Raw genomic sequence first — 21,656 nt, 5'->3', positions numbered from 1 at the left:
AGATTCAGTACCAAAACACGACTCTAAATAAGATACTACTAATTACCAACCATAATGGCATAATCAAGTTCTACAAATAAGTTAATAATTTTAAAATTTATAATTAATTATTAATAGTCCAAAACAAAATAAAACTGTCTCAATAAGTCAATCTAACGCCCACTCTTTAAAAAGGTAAACTCCAAAACCCCTTTTTCTTCTTTCTGTTTTCTTTAAAAAAAAAAAAAAAAATCAAACACCACTGGTCTCAAACTTTTTTTCTCGCAAGCCTTCTTCCCCGACCCTCAAGCACCACTCGTGCTGCACCCCCTGTCCCCCACCATCCATCGTCACCTCCATCAAACACCACTGTCCCCCACCATTCACCGTCACCTCCGTCAAGCACCACTGTCCCCACCATTCACCGTCCCCCTTCCCCCTCCCTCAAGCACCACTCGTGCTGCACCCCCTGTCCCCCACCATCCACCGTCACCTCTGTCAAATGCATTCAAACTTTAACATCCATTAAACTTGACCCTTACCTAAAAACACCGATCAGAAAAAAAAAAACCAACAAACAAACAAAAACCGCAAGCCTTCTTCCCCGACCATGCCACGCCATCGGTCACGCACCCCACCATCCACCGTCACCACCATCATTAATCACTGTCCTATAAGACTTCTAACAACACCGCCGCCGCCACCACCATCTTCCAACAAAAATAGAAGTGAATGTGATTTCATTACGTTAATTATGTTTGGGGTTTGGATGATTTTGCTTTGTTCTTTTCTTTGGTTTGCTATTTGGTTTTGTGGGTTTTCTTTGGTGCTTGGATTGGTTTTTCGGTTCGACGGTTGTTGTTTATTAGTCGGTTTCCTTTTGGTTTTGAGAACTGTATGTTTGAATTTGGTTTATGGTATATGGCTTGGTCGATATGTTGATGGGTATTTGTGGATTCCATTGAACAGTTGAACATGGGCGAAACAAATTTTACATTATTTCCTTCCTCGGTTTTGATTGCTTTCGGTGTTTGGTTTAGTGCTTTTTGGTGGGTTAAGGAGGTCACGTTTCGACACTGATCACCTCCATGAGGGGAAAGAAAGGACCCATGTTGTTTCTTCGATTTCATTGTTCCACCACTTAAGAAACGTGTTCCTTTGTCCTTTCGAGGTCGTCCGCGGATGCACCAATGGGGTAAACGGTACTGGGTTCACTGTTTCCTACATTCTCACACATTTCGATAAACAACACTTGGATTGCCAGGTGAGTATTGACAGGGTGAGGGATGAACTTAAGGGTGATCATGAATTGTATATGTCAGTAGAGAATTCGTTAAAGTCAATAGGTAAATGGATTTGTGGCCTTTTTCTTTGCATCCATGCCAATGGTATGCCGTGTCGTCATCCAGATGATACCATTGAACCTCCTGTTTTGATGGAGAATGGGGAACCTGCATATGTCATTGTGGGCATCCCCCAGCCGCTCCCCCAGCCTAACACTACAGATCTTACCCTCACGACACACAGGGGTGACGGTGATACCCCTAATCCGCATATCCCTCTTGATGAGATGTTACTTGATAGTGCATTTCATATACCCTTTCGAACTGTGAAAAGTATACCACGTGCTTGTCGTTTGGCCTTTTCTGGTGCACTGAAATCTGCTCTCTGGGATATTACGGCTGATACTGGTTCAGTTATGCCTTGGGTTCGTCTCCTTCTCTTGCCACGTTGCACTCTGCAAGTTTTTCAACCCCAGAATCATCAGGAACGTCGTTCTGGTAACAGGAAAAACCTTCAACAGAGACAAATTCTCCATGCTTTGATGACATGGAATGAGCCTGGAGGGATGTTTCGTCTCCTAGAATCTGCTATAGAGCCTCCTTCAATCCATCCACCATAGAGATCTGGTCCTACTCAGAATGTGCGTCGATGCTTGCAGAAAGTTGTTGATGGACATTTTGCTGCAGCGGTAAAGGTGTTGTCATCATCAGGGGTTGCCCCCAATACTGCAGATACCATATGTGCATTAGAGGAGAAGCATCCGATGCGACTACCACCTGTAAGGCCAACTATTCCTGTTGTTGAGCCCCCTTTAGTGGTAGAGAGAGACACCCTTTTGTCTTGTATTAGGTCATTTACGAAGGGTACTTCTTGTGGTCGTGATGGTCTTCGAGCTCAGCATTTGTTGGATGCCATGAGTGGTGCTGCAGCAGCTATATCGGTTGATTTGCTAGATGCATTAACCCCTGTGGTGAATCTTTGGTTACAGGGACGATGCCCACAGCTGTTAGCAAAATTCATTGCGAGTGCCCCACTTACTCCACTTCTTAAACCGGATAATAGTATTCGTCCTATAGCTGTGGGGATGGTTTGGCATCGTCTGGTCTCCAAGATTGCAATGAAAGGAGTTTCCCAAGATGTGGTAGGATACTTACAGGATTTTCAGTATGAGGTTGGTGTTTCTGGTGGAGCAGAGGTGATTCTGAATGTTGTCAACCACATAGTGTATGCTAACAGTGACAGTACCTCTCTTTCGATGCTGCTTGTAGATTTTCAGAATGCTTTTAACATGGTTGATCGGACTACCATGTTAAGAGAGGTTCGTATCCGTTGCCCAGCTATTGCCCCTTGGGTTGAGTACTTGTATTGTCAACCGCGAGGTTATATATGGGGGATGGCTACATATGGTCTCAAGCATCGGGTTCGACAAGGCGACCCTTTGGGTCCCCTTCTATTTGCACTGGTGTTGCATCCCCTGATTCTGCGGGTTCAGTCCAGTTGTCAGTTGTTGCTACAGGCTTGGTATCTAGATGATGGAACTCTGATCGGAGATACAGAACAGGTGGCGACAGCTTTGGGTATGATTCGGGGAAGAAGGACCTTCTTACGGGTTGGTTCTTAATGTGGCTAAACCGAGATATTTTGGCCATCACTTGATCCACGCCGCTCCACTCGGTCTTTTCCTTCAGATTTGTCCCGGCCCCTCGCCAGGAGTCGTTGCTTGGAGGTGCGTCAAGACCGATTCATCTTTTGTCATCGGTCTTGCTCTCGTAAAGCGTGTTGAAAAGGTTGTGACTTTGATGAGCCGTTTATCTATATTGGAAGATCCACAGTGTGAGTTAGCTCTCTTACGGGCTTGTGCTGGGCTCTCTAAGTTGGTCTTTGCGATTCGTACTTGTCCACCATCCCTTTTTAGAGAGGCAGCAAAGACTTTTGATCGGCATCTCCGCCAGTTGTTCTCCGTGGTATTGTGGTTTTCGATGGTCCTAACCCGGTGATTTTTAGTGGCGTTTATCGACACTCCCATTACGTCTTGGTGGGTTAGGTATTTATTGTGCCACTGATGTCTCTACTTTTGCTTTTGTGGCCTCCCGTTGTCAGACTTCTGAGCTTCAGAATCACATTCTTAGGAGTTGTGGGCCAGTGCCTTTGGATGAGATTCTGGATGTTGCTAGCAGTGCATTGAGTCTTTGTCTACCCGATTTTGACCTCGGTCTATGGTCGTGAATGTTACCGTCCCCTCAAAACCACAAAAGTTTTTGGCGGAAGCGTTCTATGGTAAGATTGTTGTTGGTCTTGAGAGAGGGAGTTTATGCTATCCGCTTTCGTCGTAAAGCGATCATTGGATGTTTGCGGTCGTAACACGCAAAAGATTTTCTACTTGCTATTCGATGGAGGGACTTGGTCACCGTGATGTCGTCGGTGGAGTATCGTTTCTATTCTCCGGCACCGCCTCATGATTCCTTTGTACTCGAGGGTGGTCTATGCCCCGTTTGCAAAAAAGTAGACTAGATGCTTTTCGGGGACCATCGCGGCACATTGTAGACATTTTCCGGTTTCAAATACCGACATGATCATGTCAAAGATATTTTATGTGATGCATTTGGGGTTGGGGTATAAGTGAAGAAGGAGGCTCCCCGTAGAATTTTTTCACCGGATCCGAATGAGGGAAGAGCTACACTTCGACTGCTGGATGTATTGATATCTGATTGGTCCGAGGGGAGACATGCATGTGTTGATGTAACTGGAGCCTCTCCATTGGTAGGGCTTGAGAATGGAGTCTTTGAGGTAGGAGAAGCGACCAAGAGAAGCGGTGACGAGGGGAAGATGGAGAAGCATGAGGAAGCTTGCACGCCTAACCAAAGATTGTTTCATTCCGTTTAGTTTCGACACTTTCGATTTCTTGGAACAACTTGATCATTGAGCTTCCAAGAGACTTGAAAGTTATGGGACGATAGCGTTATGACGGTTGGTTCTAACGAATTTGTTTTTAGAAGAATAGGATTTGCTATTCAGAAAGGACTTGCGGCGCAGCTTGTTGCACGCTTGTCCTAATTATTTGTAAAATTTCTTATCAGTATTAATAAAATTTCCACTTATAAAAAAAAAAAAATTTTTTTTTTAAAACGGGAGATTTTCAAAATTTCGGGTTTTAAACGTTTTTTAAGTTTAAAATGCGTTTAAAACATTTAAAACTGGTTTTTTTTTAAAAACCCGGGTTTTAAACTGGAACCAGACGCCTTGCCAATATCTCGAGTTTTAAACGCGTTTTTTTTCAAAACGCCGAATTTGGTGACAATGATAGGAATAGGTTTTTTATGGTGATTGGTAACTGAACCACTAGGGGAGTACGTATGGTCCAACAATATATCCCATATTTTAGATCCATATTTATAATTTTCTTATTGGGCCCTGATTTTATGGGGCCACGGTTTTTAAATGTCGCTGAAGACAGCTGAACAACTCTTCACAGCCGTTTTTAACACATACACACACACATATATATATATATATATATATATATATATATATATATATATATATATTAAACTATAAAAAGGCACAAGCTCAACTTCAGTTTCTCACTTCATCATTATCTCCGAAACAAAAACATTTCATCACACTTCAATAATGGCTACTTGTAAGTCTCTCTCTCTCCTACAAATGCATGTCTTTAATTGTTAAATTACTAATCTAGACACTCACATTCATCTCTTGTGCATGACTAAATTTGTATCTTTAGATTCTAATTTTGTAATGAATCCGTCATTTTTTTTTAATGTTAGTGATTGAACTACTTGAATGTCGAATAATTAATGTATTACCAGAGTACCTCTGAGGCATTTCGTCGAATATAAATGCTGCACAAACAAAATGAATATAAAGATCAAATGTTTAGTTACCAGCCAATACTTTTGAGACAAATGTTTAGTTACCAGATGAAAGTGGGAAAGTTTGGTGTTTCATGCTTCTATGTTGAAGGTGCCAAGATGTGAGATCCCATAAGGCTCAAATGAGCTTGATTTGTCCTGGGAGATCATTAACTAAACTACAACGTAAACAGAGGAGTGTCCAGAAGTAGGGAACAACATTGTGAGGAGAATTTTAATAGGAAGAAACTGATGATCTCAATACCAAGCAAATTAACCTTCCTGAATATTGTCTTTGGATTGCCAAAAAGATAGGAGGTATACATTAGAGTTAGTGGGAAAATTTTCATCGTCAAGACTCAAGTCATTTTCCTGCGATATCGGCAATGGGCATTGATATTCGACTATTCGTAGATGAACCCTCATAGTGGGGGCTCCCAATGGTGAAATGAAGAGGGAGCATGCTTAAAACCCAGGAGCAGATGATCTGGTCTGTTTATTTTTAGAATGAAATTAAGGTTTAGATGGCATACATACTTGATTAAACAGATTCAACATGGTTGTTTTTTACTACGAGAATTGAGTCAAGGAATCTGTGTAGTGTCTGTTGGGGAATAGGCATGGAATTAAAATTGGAAATACCCAATTCTTTCTTGGATAAAGATTTACAGTACTTTGTTTGCTTGGAGACATATATGCATATATAATCTAGGATAATCAATTTATGGTCGGGTATAGTTTTGATACATTGTTATGAATCTAAAGCTTGAAGGCTATATCCACCAGACTAGAATCCCTACTTACAGTATTAAGGTTCCGACAATCTTCATCGTGGTCAATGATTATCAGATGGAGGCAGGTGAGCTACAATAAGGCCCTGTGTGCCTTCAAGATGTCCCAAACCCTCTCTACCTCAGTTTGTTTGGAGATAAGTTGGTAATTTGCTAGCCATCCATCTATAACTTTTAAGCAGAAGTAAGATATCAAAGTTGAATAGTAGGAAGATGTAAAATTGGACTCATACCATGCCTAAGTCTGTGATTCCCCATTCAATGTCGGGTTGGACCATCTTCAAACTTATTACTTGTACTTGCAGCAACATAGGCCACTAGCATCCTTAAGTTGTCTATAATAGGAGAGGTCAGTCCATATTCTAGGGCCATTCAGTTAAGTTCTTGCTTCAGTAATTCGAAGAGCTGATTTTGAAATTTGTTCCTTGTGATGATAATTTGATTTAATTAACTGGTTGGGACATGAGAATGAAAGAGCTTGGAATTGCAGTGAGGATCATAGCTCAAAAGTGATCGAGAGAGTGACCAGAGGGGGCTGGTAGGTGTACCCGTGCGAAGTGTTTGTGAAGACGGAAGATAGGAGACGTCAAAAGGAGGAGATACTTTCTGATAAATAAGTCCATATTAGGTAGTGAGAACTCCATGAATTACAAGCTTCTTACACATCTGAAGCTTATGATTCTACGAATCTCAAGGTTTTGAAATCGTGATTTGCTTAAAACTGCCTCCAATAGTTTTCTTGAATAATAATTCCAACTCTGCACCCAGCTTCAAATAATCATTTTGATTTCACCACTCTCACATTGACTGAGAACTTATGATGCACAAAGGAAGTGGTGTTTGAGATTTACATGTTTGCAATATGAGTGCAGTAAGTCTCTAAATGTCTCATATGGTTTGTATGAACCACATCATGACAGACATTTGTTTCGTTAGACTTTTGATCTTCTAACAGAAAATTGATTAAATCTTGGTACTGATAACTTTATATGTCCAATGTGGTGTATGAGTGTATGTCAAACTTTTTGCATTGTAAACTTTTTTTTTTGTCGTTATCAAGCTTATCCATGTGTCTAGTATATGCCAATCTTTCCCTTGACTTTGTGGGTTGATATTTTCATGCTGTTGCATTTTTCCTAGCATTTATCCTTTGTATGCCTTATTTTGTCATACCGTTTTTGATACAGTTTCTTAGTTCAAGCTTTTCTGTTTGGAACATTTGCTAGCTTTTTATTGAAGTGTGCATGTATGAGAAGAAAATATAAAATCATATTGTAGTATCTTGTTTGTCGATTCAGGTAATCTAGGAGGAACTTCAACTATTCAACACTCAAAGTTAAACTTTACAAGGTCTAGATTTGGCAACTTACATCCATTGTATGGGATAAGACCTTGGAAAATGCAAAATGCACAACAATTTACTGGTTTGGTGCTATCAAGGAGGTCTTCGGATGCATTTATTGTCAGCTGTGGTCCATCTTCCGAGATTGAATGTATGTCCTTTCTCACACTATATCTCTCTCTTCTCTCTCAAGTTAGTAAACTATCTTTGCTATATTTTCATTGTATGAAGGTCTTATAGTTCACTTTCTAGGTTACATGGACACGCCATATTTTGAAAAAAAATTGTGTTGGATACGTATCCACGTGTCCGTGTCCGTGTCGGATACATATTATATTTAATTTTCCTCGAATTTTTGATTTACCATCTAATTTAATAAATTTATAATTATTAAAAAATTAATTAATTATTTATATCCGTGTCCCCGTGTCGATCTTCAACTGCTCGCCGTATCGGACACCGACACGCGTGCCCGTGTCAATGTAACCTAGTTCACTTTTAACTTCAGAAACCTACGGATCACTTCCCAAAAGTATATCTTCATGGATTATGCTCAACTACCACAAATTTGTTGTTTCTATAAGACCCCAAATGCCAACGTAACATGTTCATATAAATCTCATCAGCTAAATGTTTATGGACACATAAAAAAAGTAGTAAAATCATACAGCTACAAATGTTTGGTTGAATTGAAGAGTTCCATATAAGTTTGTTTGGCTTCGTTTTTTCCAGTATTAGAAAACCTGAAAGAAAATACTTGTCTGAAAATGAATATAAACATGACTACTGACTAGTGTGTTGTTGGTGTAAGGTCTATTTTCTAAGCCTCAGAGGAAACTGCATTAAAACGACCCAGTTTATCACATTCATCTCATCCGATAGCTAAGGGATCTCTGGTTCCTAGATCATAGTTTTCATATCTTAAATACAATGCTAAAGGGTGATAGACAATCTATATTCTTTCTGACACAGTAGCATAGTATAAAATATTGGGATATGGGTATTTATCGAAACTCAATTTCTTGATATGTATCGTGGATATATCCCTCTCTTTGAGGATATTTTACATTGTTTCATATGCAAATATTGTGGATATATCTAAAATATCATGGATATTGTGGATATTTCTTGATATATCATGATATATCATTTATATTTATTTGAAATATAATGGTTAATATTAAATAAAATTGTTACCTACACAAAATATCGCCAAATATTGCCATATATCTCCAAATATCATCGAAATATCACCAATATTTGCAGTTTTATATATCTCTAAACATATCGCGATATTTATGTATCTATTGCTGAAATCTCGATATTTATCGCGATATACTATGATATTTTGTACTATGCATAATAGTACCTGCATTATACCTTTTTTGCATAAAAGAAACATTTTATCTATTAAAAACAGCCTTGCATAAAAGTACAAAATTAAGTTTTCTAATGAAAAAGTACCATATGAATTACAATTATAATGATTAATTTTGCAATAATTAATTAATAAGTGTCCTTTATATTTTAAATTATTTTCTAAATAGGTTATAAAGATTTCCATTGCAAGGAAGATTATGATAACAAAATGCTTTGAATATTAATGCAGGACCATTTAGCAATGTGCTCATTAGGGAACCCTGAAGGCTACAAACTTAACACATTAAAAATGAGCAGTGTTGTTCCTTTGCTGAAAAAAATTCTAAGACGTCCAATGTATTTGTCCACCCTATTAGGGGGGGTGGAGGGTGGGTGGGTTGGGGTTGGGGTTTATAACATACAGGTGTATTTTGGAGGGTGCTCTTTATAATTTCAATCTTCCTCCATTTCCAAACAACATAGCCTTCCACCACAGAAGCAGACTTCTAACTTGTACACTTATACAGACTTGCTTCTACCCTGGCACTGAGAGATGCAAATAATATGTGGGAAGTTAACCTGTTCTACGTTTGAACTACTATATGATCTCAACTAGGAAACGACACTTATGGAGTAAAGCTTGTGGGTCGCATTTGGAGAATTTGGGAGAGTCTGATACTGATGATTAAGAGAAACACAAAAATCTTGATTGATGCTTTAGTTTCTCAAATCTCCTTCTTTAATATGGTGTATGAGTGAGATGACTAAGGACTTAAGGAGAAGATCCTAACCATTGACAACCTTATTACAAGGATGAAGCTTATTGTAAATTATTCTTCGTTGTGTATGTCTGGATGTCCTGTTTTGCTAACATAACTTACGATATAGGATTGTTAGTAGATATTCACTCTATCAGATTCTATTCAATTGTCCATTTGCCCTTATTCTTGGAAGGTTTGGTGTTATTTCCTTCGTCAGTTAGGGAATGCACTCTTAATGACCAAGCATTTAATTGATCCTTCACTGAACCTGGGAATGGGAAATTAACTTGTTCTACATTCCAACTGCTATATGATCTCAACTCTGAACTAGAAAATGGCAATTATGGAGATTTTAGGTTGCTTTTGGAGATTATGTAAGAGTTTGACAAAGATGAATAAGTGAAACACAATATTAGTGATCGAAGCTAGTTTCTCAAATCTCTTTGTTTGTGTGGTGTATGAGTGAGTTGACTAAGGAGAAAGATCGTAACAGTTGACATCCTTAATAGAAAGAAGGAGCTTATTTTGGATTATTCTCCATTTTATCTCTATTTTTCTAGGTTACATTGGCACGAGTAGGTGTGTCCGTATCGGACACAGATACGAATTGTCGGACACAACAAAATATCAAAATTCAAGGTAAATTACATACAATATGTGTCCAACACGGACACGTGGATATGTATCCGACATGGATTTTTTTCAAAATATGGCGAGTCCATGTAACCTAGCTTTTTTTTACCGGTAAAGATGTAAAGACTTGAAAAATTGAATTATGTATCTTCTTTCTATATCTTGGCTAGGGATTAAATTGGATTCCAATCGGTGGTACTTATTCGTGGAAGATTTGGTTTTATTTCCCTCGTCAGTCAAGGGTGATGTGGGTTTCCCCAGGTGAAGGATCTATTAAATGCTTGGTCATTGAGAGTGCATTCCCTGAATGGAATAGAAGACATTTCGAGATAAAAGCTTTATCTTTTTGGATGAGTTGATTATCTCTATCAAAAGTATCATCTTCCCTTGGTTTAAAGTGCGGGAAGAAGCTAAGGGATATACCTTTTTTTTCATAAATGGGAGAATCTCATGGTGGTTAATTGAGATATATCACATGCAATGTGTTTGCCGTGGATACGTATCTGATACAGATTATTATCAAAATATGGTGTGTCCATGTAACATAGCGATTGACTAATAAGATTATCCGAATGGGTATATTACATTATTGTTAGCTCTTTTTTGTTTGAATGTTTCAGTATGAATAGTGGACTACTTTTTATAAAAAAAATGACTGTAACTAACATCGTACATCGTGTTATATGTCTGTCTTTTTATGAAAAATAGCTGCTACTAACTTGGAGGATGAGTTGGAAGGGAAAGGTTTTGCAGAACCCGCAAGCCAAACCGTCCCAAGTTCGTTCGAGGTGAGTACTACTTTGTGCAAGTATCTTTGTAAGTCTGATTTGAGCTACTAATTTCGTTTATAGAATATTTCGACCATACACAATCTTTCATGATTCAATCTAGCGTTCAAACTTAGGATGTCTTTTTCATATTGGCGATTTACATGTCTTGCTCGCCTCATCCATCTCTTTTTTGGGGATATAGATGAAGCATTTAATGTTGTTTATATTGAAATGCCGCATCATGTGTGTGTATGCTGGAGTAACAAGCATATATAGTGGTGGTTTGGCGTATGCAAGAAAGAGATACTTTTGGAAGAACATGTTTGTCCTTGCTGCTCCCTGCACATGCTTCAATGACTTATAAATTTGTGCTTTTTGTACAGAATCGATTATTGTTTGGATAATGAAGTAACTTTGTTGTTTCCATCCTGCACTATCTTTTTAGGTATTCCTGTATGCATTATCGAAAGAAAAAGGTATTCCGGTATGGACATTTTGGGTTTCGATGTTTAAAATTGAGGGGAGTGTTAGAGCTTAAAAGTATCGGTTTTACAATATCGTTAAGAATGGGTCCACATGACTTAAAGTTGGGAGTTTGGAAGTTGAAGCCCGATTTGGTGTATGTTTAACCTTTCTAATTTTTCTCTTTAGAAAACATTGTAGATGTAGGTAAGTATGTCAATTATCTCAGTATGCTACACTTGTTAAATGTCAATTATCCATTAAGAGCACACTGTACAGTCTTCCAGTTTACTATATGTCCCTATTCTTTATGCCCAAAAGTGGGGCTCATAGAATTTTTCTCGATCATCTATATCTTCCTGTAGGACGATTTGGAAAGTTGGAAGAGCAGCATAAGTACTGCCTTGTCAATTTGAACTCTGTTCGTTTGCCAAAGAAGGTTGAGGTTTGGGGATTAGGAACATCCACACCTTTAACCTGGCTGTTAGGCAAGTTCTTGTGGAGATGTGGTCTTGAGAGGGTCAGAGTGTGGTGGAGAGTAATGGTGTTGTGTTTTGGTGAGGATCACCATGTTTGGGAAAAGGACCCTTTTTGTATACACTATTGGTGTGGGGTTTGGAAGGGTATTATGAAGATTCTCTCAAAATGGCTCTGTTTGTATACCCTATTGGCTGATCGTATTCTTTGAGTAAGATCCTTGGTGAGGGAGTAGACCACTTAGAGAGGAGTTTAAAATTTTGTTCAGCATGACTCAAAAGGCATAACGTTAGCAATGCATGATAAGAGCTAGCAGCGGTATTTCTTGGAATCCTGGCATTCACTGGGCCTTCAATGATTAATAAATTAGCCTCCCTTATGGCAAGGTTCAAAACATTGTAAGTTTGAAGCGACGTTACCCTGAATCGTTGTTATGGCACCCTAGTAATAAAGGTCATTTCTCTGTCTGGTTTTTCGTTATTACTCTTGGTTCTTGGTCTCCGCCCACTGGTGGTGTTATATCCTTTCGTGGTTTTTCAGCTTCTAAAATCTGGGCTCGAAGGTACCTCCTAGAATTGCTTTCTTTGTGTGGTGTGCTTCTTTGGAGCAGATTCTTATGGTTGATAAACCTATGAAAAGAAACTTTAGGGGTCAAACCTCGGATCACGGTCTTTTGTTTGGTAGAGTTGTAGACCCGGTTAATAAGTTACTCTCCAACCAGTGCGTAGGTGTCAATGAAGATGATTGGAGTTTAAGATATAAAGAAAGAAAAATGTGCAACTCCTATCTATGTCTTGGATCCCGTTTTAGGCAAATCATTAAAATAACAATTCTTTCTCACCACCACTGTTCTGACATTTGACCTAGATTTCTCTCTTGAGCGAGACATTCTAGGCAAAATCTTTCTGTTGAAGAATGGACTAAGGGCTGGTTGGGCCCTTCGAATGTGCATTCTCAACTACGAAGTTTGTGTTATGTTGTATCGTCTTAACTAGCTCCTTCAAGTGAGTTTCTTCTAATAGTAAATTAGGCTGCACAAGCATTCATAGGTAAACAAACTCATTATTTATACTTCTCCGTCACGGACCTGTTAAAATTCAGGTTATCTAGAAACGGCTGTTAGATATGGTTACTAGCGTAATTAGCAGAATAGTTCTCTGTTCATATAGTTTTGGGTCAAACAAGGATTATTAACAAGAAGGAATAGGGTACTTAAAAGTTTATCAATGTTGTGCCCAGGAGTTGGGACATTGATGCAGATGTTGATTTATGTAACATTCTTGTTCTTAGAGAGACTATAGTGGCATTAGATTTGTTAGCCTCTTTATTAGTACTAGCTGGTAGTAAAAAAAAACTATCCGCTTGTTGCAACTTGTAAGGTTTAATGCCATGACTAAAGAGTGTCACAGGAGTGTACACTCAATAGACTATGATCTGAGTGGTAAATCTGGTTGGTGTGTGCTGCGTGTATACCTGTATGGTAAATTAGGAAGGTTTTGGAGGGAAAAGACAAGAAATGGCTAACATTCACTGACAGGGGAATACACTTTTAAGTGGTTGAAGGTTCATCTAGTAAAGTGTGGTCATAGACCTTAGGGTTGGATTTAGGTCTCTGACTCAACTACGGGATGTGTAAATACATAGCATGTGAAAGGGCAAAGAAAATGAAGCAAAAGCAAGGTGCATGTGGGGAAGAGAGATGATTTATGTGGCAGACAGATAGTTTAGTTTTCTGAATTTCAAATTGTCCATTACCTTTTTATCCATTAGTTGGTTTTCAATGGTATCTGTTTTTTCGTGAAAAGCTTGCAAGAAGACCTTCAAATTGAAACCAACGCTGAAAACAAAGTTGTGAAACAAAGTAAATAAATAATCCTTTTGCACCAACGAGAAGTACTATAAAGTAAGGCATGCCAAACGCATACAACATGCAGGTATGTGAACTTGTACTAAAATTTAACCAGCAAAGCGATACTAGTTCATGCTTGTGGAATGAAGGAATTTGCAGAGTTTTGGAAGACAAGTCCTTCACTTTTGGTCAATTATTTGTCAAAGTAAAATGTTTAATGTGGGTTTGTAGGTTTTCGGACATTAGTTGAAAGAGCTGAGATATGGGGACATTGTATTTGGGCCGGAGAAAGTAAAGCTAGCACATGCTTGATTGTACTTTTGGCATGTACTTTGACATTCTCAAGGACAGTACTTCAATAATGAAATCTATTGTTTTGCCTATCCAAAAGAAAAAAGAAAAAAAGAAAGAAAACCATTGTTAGATTTTTCGGTTATTGTTATTAGTTGGTCTAAGTTCTAGATTTATTAATTTTCGTTGCGAACACACTACACTTCATTCTGATGCAAATTTGTTTTCAAATTGTTTTTCATAATTTTTGGAAAACTAGGTAATCTGTAATTCAGTACTCTCAAGTGTATGTTTACCTTACCTATCAAACATCATATGAACTCATTTTCATGGTTTTTGTTTGCTTTGCTTAGTGTAAATGAAAGGTAACCTTCAGTAGAAATGATGGAGATATGTTTTCTAGAAATATTAATTCCACCTAGCAGTATTTCATTTAGTTTCCAAGTCTATATTTAGGAATTGCGGAAAGCGCTGCTTAATGGGTGAGTATCTTTTATTAGTTTCACAATTATATTGTTTCAATAATGTTTCCAGGTGGAATCCTTGATTTTAGAGATCTGTGATACAGCTGCAATTGCAGAGTTCGAATTAAAAGTGAGAAATGTTTTGCTTAATTCATTTGTTTCATCCTTGGTCGTATTTCTTTCAAATGATATTTGCTTGAAATTGCTTAATCTCCCTATATCTTTTTGTGGCTAGTTTGGTGGTTTTAGGCTATACCTGACAAGGGACTTGGCTGGAAAAAGCAAACCTTCACCTCCTCCATCCTCTCCAACAGTCAGTACAAATGTGACTGTTCAGACTCCTGATTCAAATGGTTCAGTTACTACACATGCCTTAGCAATCTCAAAACCAACCGGAGAAACTCGGACATTGCTTGAAAAGGCTACAGATGAGGGATTGGTGATACTGAATTCTCCGAGGGTGAGAATCTTAAGATGAAATACTTATCTTTTTTGTTCCTGATAAAGGCTTGATTGATGCTAAAGCCAAACGTGTTGCAGGTGGGCTTTTTTAGGAGATCTAGAACCATAAAGGGGAAGCGTGCTCCTCCGCCGTGTAAAGAGGTATATAGCCGCTAGCTATTCTATATGACTAACAGAGATAACACCATCCGTGTTCAGCAGTGTATGTAATTTAAAGAAGATTGGTATTTTCTCTAAAACCTCAAACTTGTAGAGAGGGAAGATTTTTATGAATATCAAGAGGAGGCGCGGGACAGAACTTAGGAGTGACACACTTACAACTGGAATAATCTCGACACTTCCTCGACCGAAAAACGCGTTGGCAACTACACCTGCACAAACTTGAACCCGAGACCACTTCTAACCTCTGCTTTGATTCCGCATTAAATCACCATTTACTCTAAAAGTTCGAATTTGTAGAGAGGACTTTGTTTAGGTGGGGATAAAACATAGGTGGCACACACCTAGACTGTGGGGTGGAATATTCTCTGTAATTTGTATAGCTTTGGATATCAATTCAGAATTTTCAATTTCCTTTTGTAAAAACTTAAAAAAGTAAGGCAATCGAGAGGTCTAGCTTTAGAGTGTTAAGACTTAAGAGTATCTTTTTCCTTTGTACTGTTTCTAAAGGAAAATATTGTAATCACATGGTTCATCCTATGGATGTGGAGCATTAGGTTTTCTTTGTGACACATACTTCTACGTGAGAAACGAAATCTCTAGCTTTTCCTCTTGAAATCTCTAGTTTCAGTTGTGTGATTGTCATTAAAATTAAGCTGATCTCCGGATTTGATATTTTGTAAAACAGAACCAGATTGTGAAGGAGGGTCAAGTGCTTTGCTACATTGAACAACTTGGAGGCGAGATCCCAATAGAGGTTTGGGTCATCACTTGAGCACTTACATGGGCAATTATGTATTTTGAATGATATGAACAACTCTTGATTCCTCTTGGTGGCTACTGGCTAGGGGTGGAATTCGAGCCGAGCTTCACTATGCTCAAGCTCGGCTTGTTTATTAAGCGAGCCCGAGCTGAGCTTTTAGTGAGCTAAATTTTACACTGTGGAGATGGTATTTGAGCTTGTTGAGCCGAGCTTTGTCATGCTCATTTATTACACGAGCTTTATTAAATGAACAAGCCTAAGCCGCTCGGCTCAAATTCCACCCTTATAGGTGCCCCCCCCCCCCCCTTGCTTTTTCGTTTTAGGCTGCCTTTACAAACAATCCCCCGGAAGTTGCTACTTTTTTCAGTTTATTTTTGGTTCATTTTACTTCATATATTTTGGAACTTCTCTCCTGTCCATGGTGTCTCAGGAGTTGAAACTTGCAATGGTTTTAGTGAAAAGTTAAACTACTTCAGTTGTAGCCCCTTAGGAAGAAAATACAACTAAGGGGAGACCGGGAGTTGGTCTAATACTCTATTGTTGCCCAAGTTATGTTGTGAAATTAATGATTTTCTCTGGTGATTGATACTGACTTTTCTCATTCTTTCAGTCTGATGTATCCGGGGAAGTAGTCAAGATTCTCAGGAAAGATGGCGGTAAGTTTCAGACAGTTTCACTCATGTTTCTACACTTACTACTACATCATTTGCCTTCCAATAAACAAAATGAATAATGTGTATGGTGGGATATTCTCATTTGCTGTATTTTACTTGACAGAACCGGTTGGATACGGTGATGCTCTTCTGGAAATTCTTCCATCTTTTCCGGGGATAAAGAAGCTTCAGTAAATGGATTTATATTGCAAACCTACTGTTAATTCCTTTTCATTACTCACAGTCAAGTAGCATACTCGACTAGTTCAGTGGTAGATGGATTCAAGTCAATTGAGTTTTTTGATAAGCGGATCTGTTTAGCTATGTGTTTCAGTTAGGATTTTGGGGATCAATGACCAGGTTGATTTGCATGCATTTTGCAAATGAGAAATGTGATTGATCCCAAGTGATAAGAATGCCATTAAATCTAGTAACAAATACAGATACTGTACTTAGAGCATCTCTAGGTGACCGCATCACCTGCAGATTTGCTTCCAATTCTCGGAATTTCGGTGGATTCCGCATCACTGGCCGCATCACCTGTCTAGCTGCATCTCTGGATGTAAATTTGCGATTTCGGATGCGGATGCGGCGTGACAGTGGTAATGGCGCCATTGCAAATGTCACGTGAGTTTTTTGTTTTTTTTTTATTTTTTCAATTTAGTGCGACATTTACACAACAGTGGGAACGTCGCGTGGGTTTTTTTTTGGTTTGGGGTATTGACACCTCACTTTATGGGATTAGCACTCTTTTGATCAATTCCAAGGTATTGACACCTCTCCATTAATCCCATGGAAGGCTATTACCGTTGGTCTTTTTTGGTTTAAATTTTTTTTAATACCCACTGCAAAATAAGTTAGTTACCGCTAGATGATTGTGTTCACTAAAATAGAGTCTTAGCTTGTGTTAATTATCAAAATTCTTATTTATTAATTTGATCACAAATTTTTTTTTATAACATATGAAAATATTTGCTGCGAGGCAGTAAAATTATGTCTCGATTGTATATTTTTTTTTTTCATGATTTTGGTATTGTTTTTGGAGTGTATAAAGAAATTCTAAAGAAGAAAATGAGGTATCCATTTGTCATGTGTTAAATATGCAAAATTTGAAGTGAAAAAAAAAAAACAAAAACTCAAAAAAATTCTCTGCGGCAACTCCCTAATATGGGATATGGGATCTTGCGGTAATCCGATGTCATGGATTGTGTGATCTCTCGCCTACCATGGGATATGGAATCTCGCAGCAATCCGATATCATAAAACTATCGGGCATGTGAGGTGTAAAAAGACATATAAGGAATAACTATTATTGTTCTACTTTTTGCCAAAACAGTGCCAATCCTATAAAGCGGGGTGTCAATACCATACTTTCTTCTTCTTTATTTTTTTATTTTTTATTTATTTTTATTTTTTTGAACTTGGGCGACATTGAGAGTTGGTCAGATTTTGAGGAAATTTTTTACTTTTTGTCAAAAGGTGTCAGTCTAATAAAATGGGGTGTCAATACCACGCTTTTGTTTTTTTGTAATTTATTTTTATGGGGGGGGGGGGACATGGAGAATTGGTCAGATTTATTTTTTAGAATCTGCAAGGTGATACCAGTATACCACCACCACCTAGAGATACATATGGTCCCTTATTTTAAGTAAAAAAATAAAAGATACTTTAGTTCTTAATATATATAAACACGGCAATGTGCAATCTTTCTCGCTATATTCATTTACGCGCTGTGAAGACTTTGCGTTTGATTTGCGTATAAAAATCACAGTGGTAGCAACATTTTGGCCGTAATTGATTTCCAGAACTAAGATTCAATGAAAAGTCGGGCTTGCTTTCCAGAACGGGGAACAATTCAAAGAGCGGCAACTTGGGAAATAATATCCTCCCAAGTAGTAAGTAGTACAATCAAGGAAAAGCACGATCGGAATCCACTTTCTCTAACCAAACGCAGTAGAACAGGTGAAACTGATACTCCACTCCCCACTGTTAGTTGCCCCACAATTTCAGTGTGAGAGAGTAATATACACTTTCAGTAAATATTAAGCACGTGTCCTGCACAACAGGACGGTAACACTCATCTAAGCGTCCAGGTCACTAAGAATCAGTTCACACAAGTCAAGCGACCTAATCAGCACCCTGAACGCTATTCCCTCAGATCGTCCGCATCCAGAACGCTCATATTGGCCATCACCCAACGGCTAGTAACGTATGGCTTGGCTGTCACCTTAAAGACCGGAGCTGCAAATGCGCTCGCCATCACTCCACCGCAGGACACCTTTATGTCTCTTTAAGTGTCATCAAATCCAGAACTTGACTAGACGCGGGAGAGGGGGAGGCGTGAGCACCCTCACCTATATAAAGAAGAGGAGGAACTACGTCTAACCTAATTCAAGTCTCCCCCCCAGCAGAGAGAACTTGATACCAGTATACCACCACCACCTAGAGATACATATGGTCCCTTATTTTAAGTTAAAAAATAAAAGATACTTTAGTTCTTAATATATATAAACACGGCAATGTGCAATCTTTCTCGCTATATTCATTTACGTCTTTGCGGAAGACCTTGCGTTTGATTTTGCGTACAAAAATCGCGATGGTAGCAACATTTTGGCCGTAATTGATTTCCGAACTAAGATTCAATGAAAAGTCGGGCTTGCTTTCTTAGCGGGGAACAATTCAAAGAGCGGCAACTTGGGAAATAATATCCTCCCAAGTAGTAATTAGTACAATCAAGGAAAAGCACGATCGAATCCACTTTCTCTAACCAAACCTTGTTAGAGAACAGGTGAAACTGGTACTCCACTCCCCACTGTTAGTTGCCCCACAATTTCAGTGTGAGAGAGTAATATACACTTTCAGTAAATATTAAGCACGTGTCCAGCACAACAGGATGGTAACACTCATCTAAGCGTCCAGGTCACTAAGAATCAGTTCACACAAGTCAAGCGACCTAATCAGCACCCTGAACGCTATTCCCTCAGATCGTCCGCATCCAAAACGCTCATATTGGCCATCACCCAACGGCTAGTAACGTATGGCCTGGCTGTCACCTTAAAGACCGGAGCTGCAAATGCGCTCGCCATCACTCCACCGCAGGACGCCTTTATGGCTCTTTAAGTGTCATCAAATCCAGAACTTGACTAGACGCGGGAGAGGGGGAGGCGCGAGCACCCTCACCTATATAAAGAAGAGGAGGAACTACGTCTAACCTAATTCAAGTCTCCCCCCCAGCAGAGAGAACTTGATACGTAGGCATTTCATCCATACGAACTCGGTCAAATCCAACCCAACTATCACATCTCTCTCTGATTGCCTACGTCTGTAAGGTTAATCCAAAACAGACCTTTTACATTGGCGCCATCTGTGGGTCGAATTACTTGAAAATTTATCTATTCAAATTTCCATTTCTTCCAACCATCTTCATAGAATCGTCAATTTTCAAGCCCACGAAGCATAAGAAGCCTCCAGGATCAACTGAAGATTATGGCTACCCATATGGAAGCCAGAAACGGTAGCATCACCCAGCTCTGACAGGAGAATGCAACTCTCAAAACCTAGGTCGAGTCCCAGAACCCGAATGGAGTTACCACTGAGGACGGGATCAATGAGGTCAACCAGCAGATCAACAGCCTCTCCCAACGGACCGAACAAAGCACTGGCAAGAAGGTTGCCACTCAGGTCGTCCAAAATATGCTGAAGACGTACCGTGCGTCACATTTCATGCTCGAGGTACTCAATAAACCCTCCCCCTAATATTTCATTCAACTTCGGTTCGCAATGTACGACGGCAACACGTGCCCTGGTCAGCACGTAGCTCGCTACATTCAGAGCCTTGCACTCTATAGTGTGCAGGAGTTCGACCACCTGCAGTGTGGTTTGTTCCCAGCAAGCTTAAAAGATGGAGTTCTCGATTGGTTCTACTCGTTAGGACCGAACTCAATCGCCAGCTTCGAAAAGCTCATTGACCAGTTCGCCAGCCAGTACATCCACAACAGACGTAAGACAGTCGACCTCAATTCACTCTTCCAATTGTCTCAGAAGAGTGACGAACCAATTCGCACCTTCCTGGGACATTTCAAGACAGAGCTACTGTCCATGGAGAGTGGCCTCAAGGAGTCGTTCGCCATAGTGGCCTTCACCAACGCGATCATAAAGAACACTGACATGTCCAGGTCGCTCATGAAAGAGCACCTTAAAACACTGGCTAAACTGTACGCACGCATTGAGAAGTACATCAAGCTTGCTGAAGGCCTCGAGAAAGAAAGACTGAAGGTAGCAGGCGAGGTCGCTGTGATCTCAGATAGCGCCCCGTCTTCCAAGAAGCGACCCAGGCAACAGGGTCAGCAATCCAACACTCGAACCCAAATCAAAAGAAAGTTCACTGTGCTTACAAGATCTCCAAGTTACATACTGGAGATAATAAAAAACACGGCCTATTACCGACCTGAGGTAAAACAGCTAGAAGACACACCAAGGAAGTCATACTGCGCTTTCCATAAAGCAAAGTGCCATGAGACCAACGAATGCTGGGGGCTCAAGCACTACCTTCAAGACCTCATTGAGTCAGGGCATATCAAACACTATACTGATATACCCGATGGCGATCTGCATCACAAACTCATGGCTTGCAGAGAGTGAAGCCGAACTCCACCTCACCCCAACAACAGAGCTCGCTTTCATGCTAGAGGACATTCAAGTGAGCGATCTCTTCACGAGCGTTGCCAGCACTCCTCTAACAGAGACAACAACAAAACCATCAACATGATTACCTTCCAAGACGAGTAGGCGCCTTCCAAGAAGTCTACCAGTTCTCCTCACAAGCGGCCCCCATCCCACGCACAAATGGCCGCAGCTCAGGAAACATCACCTTCACTGAGGCCGACCTCAACAAGGTGTGCCTCCCACATAATGACGCCTTGGTAGTCCACGTCAAAATCAGCGAATGGACTGTCAAACGCGTCCTGATCAACTCAGGCAATTCGTGCGATATCCTATTCTATCGAACTCTGAAGGAGATGAACATGCCCAATATCCCCCCTCTATGGCTTCAACGGATCACGAGTCGACCCAATAGGAAACATCATTCTACCTATCTCAGTGGGGTCGCATGAAGACAAGGTCAACATCAACACGCGCTTCAGCGTTCTGGATCTCAACTCATCTTATACTGTTATACTAGGACGCCGTTGGATCCACAAAATGCAAGCAGTTCCATCAACACTTCATCAAGTGTTGCGTTTCCCCGGCCCCAGAGGCTTGATGGAGCTCCAAAGCAACCAGCTTGA

The 21,656-nt window shown here is 39.6% G+C and overlaps 2 protein-coding genes across 3 annotated transcripts; both read left to right on the top strand.

Annotated features, from left to right (window-relative positions):
• The first annotated feature begins 4,777 nt into the window (after nt 1-4,777).
• On the top strand, nt 4,778-16,743 carry LOC147510319 (Single hybrid motif superfamily protein). Of its 2 annotated transcripts, none has more exons than XM_086602318.1 (9): nt 4,778-4,903; nt 7,222-7,416; nt 10,727-10,806; nt 14,402-14,461; nt 14,567-14,791; nt 14,872-14,934; nt 15,641-15,709; nt 16,326-16,371; nt 16,493-16,743. In XM_086602318.1, exons 1-9 carry the CDS (start codon nt 4,894-4,896, stop codon nt 16,561-16,563), a joined length of 819 nt encoding a protein of 272 aa, XP_086458444.1. In that variant the 5' UTR covers nt 4,778-4,893; the 3' UTR covers nt 16,564-16,743. The 2 variants fall into 2 exon arrangements, with proteins under 2 accessions (XP_086458444.1, XP_086458445.1); XM_086602319.1 differs by having other exon boundaries at nt 4,786-4,903; nt 7,202-7,416.
• A 3,405-nt stretch (nt 16,744-20,148) lies between these two features.
• Nucleotides 20,149-21,656, top strand: LOC147510318 (uncharacterized). Its single transcript, XM_086598084.1, has 2 exons — nt 20,149-20,876; nt 21,551-21,656. The coding sequence occupies exons 1-2, from the start codon at nt 20,149-20,151 to the stop codon at nt 21,654-21,656; spliced, it is 834 nt and encodes a 277-aa protein (XP_086454210.1).

This window comes from Coptis chinensis, chromosome 3, assembly GCF_015680905.1.
Source record: "Coptis chinensis isolate HL-2020 chromosome 3, ASM1568090v1, whole genome shotgun sequence".
Classification (NCBI taxonomy): domain Eukaryota; kingdom Viridiplantae; phylum Streptophyta; class Magnoliopsida; order Ranunculales; family Ranunculaceae; genus Coptis; species Coptis chinensis.
Note: the sequence above shows the minus strand (reverse complement) of the source record. Positions and strands in the feature narration are given on the sequence as shown.

What these genes read in the sequence shown, in the direction of transcription:
- LOC147510319 (XM_086602318.1), top strand. An exon ending in TGATACTGAATTCTCCGAGG is followed by an intron (nt 14,792 to 14,871) that starts GTGAGAATCTTA and finishes AACGTGTTGCAG; the next exon opens with GTGGGCTTTTTTAGGAGATC. An exon ending in GAGGCGAGATCCCAATAGAG is followed by an intron (nt 15,710 to 16,325) that starts GTTTGGGTCATC and finishes TCATTCTTTCAG; the next exon opens with TCTGATGTATCCGGGGAAGT.
- LOC147510318 (XM_086598084.1), top strand. Translation starts at nt 20,149, where the DNA reads ATGTACGACGGCAACACGTGCCCTGGTCAGCACGTAGCTCGCTACATT. An exon ending in TGCGCTTTCCATAAAGCAAA is followed by an intron (nt 20,877 to 21,550) that starts GTGCCATGAGAC and finishes CTGTTATACTAG; the next exon opens with GACGCCGTTGGATCCACAAA.